Below are 4,902 nucleotides of genomic sequence, written 5' to 3' on the forward strand. Positions count from 1 at the left end.
CAGAGTATGTGTTGGGGATCAGTCTCAGCTACTACCACACCAACCTTTTGGTCTTATTTACCCATAAGACTGACTGGGTTATAGCCATTTATATGTTTCCTGTGGCCACTTGGCTGTGGCGGTTATCTAGATTTGATTTGTTAATCAGTTGTAGATGTACAATAAATTATTAGTTCCTGAGAGTTTCATTGAAATCCGTCCCGTGGATTCCCAGTTCAAAATTGGCAGAATATTCTTTTAAATATCCATTTAAAAAAAATCCAACCATTAGCACTCAGATTTAGGTGAAGGTTTGCCAAAAAGGAAAGTGAGATGGAGTGTTTGCGCTTCCAGCCCCCCACCCCGCGGACAGATCTGTGGCCCCGGACCCGATCCACAGGCAGGAGAGAAGCCCCTCCCCGCAGATCTTCGCACCACTCCGCAGTCCTTTCAGTTGCATTGTTGGGGGAAGAAGCACAGACCGGATCAAACGCTCCCTGTGGTCGGCGCGACCCTCCCCGCCCTCCTTCCATTTCTGTTCTCATGGAAACCAGAGGCGAACTTTCCGGACAGAAGGAAAGTTGAAGGCGCATTCCGAGCAGGGACGTGGCGCGATGAGGGCGTGTCGGAGGAGCTGAGCGCATCAGTTTTTTTGTTTTTCTGTTTTCCCCGTGTGTCGCTCTCCGCTGGAGCCCGGTTTTTCAGTCTTTGCTGGAGCCCGGTTTCTCTCTGCGCCATGCTGGCTCTGACGCGCCGCCTGCTCCTGTGCGCGCTCTTCCGCTCCGTTTACGCAGCGTGCCCGCCGAGCTGCGAGTGTTCCGAGGCGGCTCAGACCGTCAAGTGCGTCTCCAAAGACCTGCGGGCCGTCCCCGCCGGGATACCCGGGTACACCAGGACCCTGTTCATAACTGGGAATCAGATCAGCCGAATCGGCCCAGAGTCGTTCAAAGGGCTGGATAATGTGGGCATCCTGTCTTTGAGCAATAACAGGTAAGGCTCAGCTGGCTTTCACCATCTGTCATGAAAACGTCCTTCCTCCAGCTGTTTTCTCTCCTTTGTGAATGATTTTTAAATGTGGCTCTCTGTAGGATTTCCGAGGTTGACTCCCACACCTTTGCGGGACTCTCTCGCCTCCGGTCTCTGGATCTGAGCAACAATCAGCTGGCTGTCATTCACCCGGACGCCTTCGCCGTCCTAAACAAGTCCCTGCGAGAGCTCAACCTGAGCCGGGCCCTCTACAATCACACATCAGTGATGGACTTGGCCACATCCCTCTGCCAGAGCTCCTTGGGGAAGCTGCAGGTCCTAGACCTGTCCGACAACAGCCTCGTCTACCTGCCCCCTCGTGTCTTCTCCCACATGGGCGGTCTGCGGCGGCTCCAGCTCTCCAACAACTCCCTGGTGGCCCTCCACAATTCCACCCTGTCTGGCTTGGAGAGCCTGGAGGAGCTGGACCTGACGCTCAACGCCCTCAAGACGGTCCCCGAGGAGGGCCTGCGAGAGCTGGATTCCCTACCCGGATCGGCTCTCCTGCTGGGGGAAAACCCGTTCATGTGTACCTGCGGGATTGAGTCCTTTGCCGCGTGGCTCAACGGGTCACAGGACCGGGTCAGAGATGCTGAGAGTCTGTCGTGCGCCTTCCCTGCCAGCCTGAGGAACACGTCCATACTGTCTGTGGGCTCCCTGACTCTGGGTTGCTACCAGAAGGACGCAAGGGCAGAACTAGCTTTGCAGACCTCCTACGTCTTCTTGGGAATTGTCCTAGGGTTCATTGGCCTCATCTTCCTCTTTGTCCTTTACCTCAACAGGAAGGGCATCAAGAAGCGTGTGTACGACATGCGAGATGCCTGCAGGGAGGTGTGGGAGGGCTACCATTACCGCTTCGAAGCTGACTCAGACCCCAGGTTATCACAGGTCTCTACAAGCGCTGAACTGTGAGAGGACCGTCCCAACTGGACTGGTCGTCTTCCTCCTGATGCTTTACTCAGCAGCTGAATGTAAAAAAAACAAAAACAAATGTACAGATATGTCTGTAAATATGAACACAGTCCTTCCTCCCTCTGCCTTGCTGATGGGAGCATGCACTCCTTGTTGGAATGGATAGAAAAGTTTTCTGCTTTTTGTGTAAACAAAAAAAAGTGCCTACAGTATTCGTTCCCAACCGGTTTGGTGGTTTAAATCCTTCGCTCTCAGGCCTCATCCATACAGGACGTTTTTTTTTTTGTTGTTGTTGGGTTTTTTTGTGAATACATGAGCTTTGTTTTGTTTCAGCCTTCCATCCACAATGAAACTGCATTTTAGTAACCTCTATACGGTGTTTTTTAAATGCCTTCCAGAGTGAGAAAATCTTGAAACACCATCCTTGTATTTTTGTATAGAAAGCCAAAACATAACCTTTTGAAGACAGTGATGTTATAGACACAACTCTATCCTAACCTATGACCCCAAGCCAGACAGACAGAACAACAGTAATGACAGATTTCATGCTTGCATTTGTGCTGCAGAAACTATCCTCAACTACAGTCAAACCTTTGTAGCCTGGATTAACTCATTTAACAGACGAGACTGATGAACAATAATATTGTCTGAAATAGAGCAGAGAAAAACCCCCCTCATTATTACACTAAATAATCTGAGACCAAAAGGTTTTTAACACTTTATTGAACAGTTAACAACAGAAAAAAAAATGTTGCAGAAAAGATCTACGATGTTCGTTAAGTATGTATTTTAAAAATGCAGGAAATGGGAACAGTGTTAAAAAAATCAACACTTGTGTATCAAGGATTTACCCTGATTTGCTTTAAACATCATGAGAAAGGCCCTTTCCTCCTGCTGTCCTTCACCGGACACAGGGTCTGAAAAGTGTCCATTATGTCCATGTATTTAGACATAATGGTCTCGTAGTTTAACGTGACACAAAGTAGAAGTTCCACTTCACTGTCAGTCCACAGAAGCGATTCGGTTCTTGCTCTTCTATTTCTCTCGTTTGTGTTTCCACTTCCTGCCCCGTGTGTAAGCTTTCTGTGCACACCGTCACAGCGCCACATACAGGCCTTTCACAGTGACTACACTTTCTTTGGGTCATTTTCTACATTTCAGTGTGGCTAAAGAACGTTTCTTGAAACTGCGCCGGATATTTCTAGAAACGACAAATGAAAGGAATGTTTTTGGTGAGTTCATAAATGCTCCTGTGTGGAGGAGGCCTTGGCTCCCTCTCTGATCTTGCCTTCACATTTTGCTTTTTAGGAAGGCAACCCTGCCGTCAGATTGCGACACTGTGAAAACAAACCCTCCGGGAATGTAAAACACAATCGCTCATTCATCTTTGATCTCTTTCAAGCCCCTTTGGTCCCTCCGGCTCCCTGCCCCAGGGTGCCAGAGAGGACTTACGCCCCCACAAGTTTTTTTCCAAAGCTCCTCTTAAAATTGCCACTCTGCTTCTCTTTGGCTGCTGGATTTGGAAGGAGGGGGAGACCATTCAGCACAGGCTAGCGGAAATCTCCCCCCTTCACTAAACTTCGCTTTGTTTTAACTCCTAGAGTTTTATTGTCAGAATGATGAGAACCAGTCCACTGAAAGCAATCTGCCCACCACCCCTCCCACCATCCTTAAAGACAACAGCCACTCTGGAGACTCTTTGAAGAGAAAAAAAAAGGTTTGGCTCTCCACGTTTTTCTGTTTAGGAGCTTTTCTTCCTGTGATAAGATACAGATGATAAACTGTTTCATTCAGGAGTTCTCTTTGACCCGTTCACGTTTGAAAAGGAAGAGGAATGTGTGCTTTTACAACTGGGGCCACGTACAGAAGGCTGTCGGTCCTCGGGAGAAGTTATTTTCCTTAAATGATGCTTAGTCCCTAAATTTGATGCACATGTTTGAGCTGAATCACAGTGAATCAATTCCAGACGGTGTCACGAGTGTCATCCTTGTTTTTCTAAATGACAAAAGCAATTCTCAGAGGCCTTTTGATGCTCCAAATTCAGACCAAAAAGAAGACATGATGGCAAGCTGCCATTCCTCAGTGTGTTTATGGCCCAAATTGCTAGCTATCAAAGGATTTGGAGTGGAGGGGGGAAGGAGGCCTAGAGTTAAGAGAAACAGCCTCCCTTTGTTCAACTCCAGAGCTGCATCTTCATTCCATTAAGTTGTCCAAACCTCTCTGAGAGAGATCCAGAAGTGTTTATGCCAAGGAGCCTTTTTTATGCATGTGGAATGACAAAATCAAACATTACAATGTCTTATTTAGCTAAAATGTTATCTTGTGTTGTGAAAACAGCAGAAATAAAAGTCCTAGCGATTCATGGGGGAATGCCTATCACCTGCCCCCCTTTTTTTAATGATATTAGACTAAGATCATCTTATGTTGAGAAAGCACAGCGTGGTAGCAATCTTGGTCAACATTACGTGCAATATCACAGGGTTTCCCCCAGAAAAGAGGCTAAGCCCGGTGGTAGGTGGCTGTTTGCCGGCCGATCGTCAGCTGACCGTGATTTAGTAAAAAAAGATCAAAGTTGACAGGAAAGTTGAAAATATGGCTATTTATTATGTGATATACTCTAAAAAACAAAAAAGCACTTTTGAAATACTTTTTAAAACAAAAATACAATTAAAATAGATACTAATTGTTTGCACCTAATTTGAATCCTAATTTAAGTCACATTTACAAATAAATTAAATTAACATAAATGAAAAAGTGCAATCAAGGCACCAACACACGACTCACGTCAAGGCCAATGAATAACAACAGAGAACTCTGATAAATAAAGAGATGCTGTACTGTACTGTGCTTTTTGTGGCACAAGGTGCATGTTAGATCACTACACAAAACATCTAATGCTGAGTTTAACAGCATCATTTTACTGGTAAACAAGGATAATATTTTCACTTAGCACAAAACATGCTTACCATATTCGGTCTTGTAAAG

General features: G+C 46.2%; 1 protein-coding gene across 1 annotated transcript; it reads left to right on the forward strand.

The window, feature by feature from the left end:
- The first annotated feature begins 408 nt into the window (after nucleotides 1-408).
- Nucleotides 409-3,956, forward strand: tpbga (trophoblast glycoprotein a). The gene is made up of 2 exons (XM_017431160.3): nucleotides 409-969; nucleotides 1,068-3,956. The coding sequence occupies exons 1-2, from the start codon at nucleotides 716-718 to the stop codon at nucleotides 1,915-1,917; spliced, it is 1,104 nt and encodes a 367-aa protein (XP_017286649.1). The 5' UTR covers nucleotides 409-715; the 3' UTR covers nucleotides 1,918-3,956.
- The last annotated feature ends 946 nt before the right edge of the window (nucleotides 3,957-4,902 follow it).

Source organism: Kryptolebias marmoratus, linkage group LG5 (assembly GCF_001649575.2).
Source record: "Kryptolebias marmoratus isolate JLee-2015 linkage group LG5, ASM164957v2, whole genome shotgun sequence".
Taxonomy (NCBI): domain Eukaryota; kingdom Metazoa; phylum Chordata; class Actinopteri; order Cyprinodontiformes; family Rivulidae; genus Kryptolebias; species Kryptolebias marmoratus.

Coding starts and splice junctions, on each gene's coding strand:
- tpbga (XM_017431160.3), top strand. CDS start 716: ATGCTGGCTCTGACGCGCCGCCTGCTCCTGTGCGCGCTCTTCCGCTCC. Junction 970..1,067: donor CTGTCTTTGAGCAATAACAG/GTAAGGCTCAGC, acceptor GGCTCTCTGTAG/GATTTCCGAGGTTGACTCCC.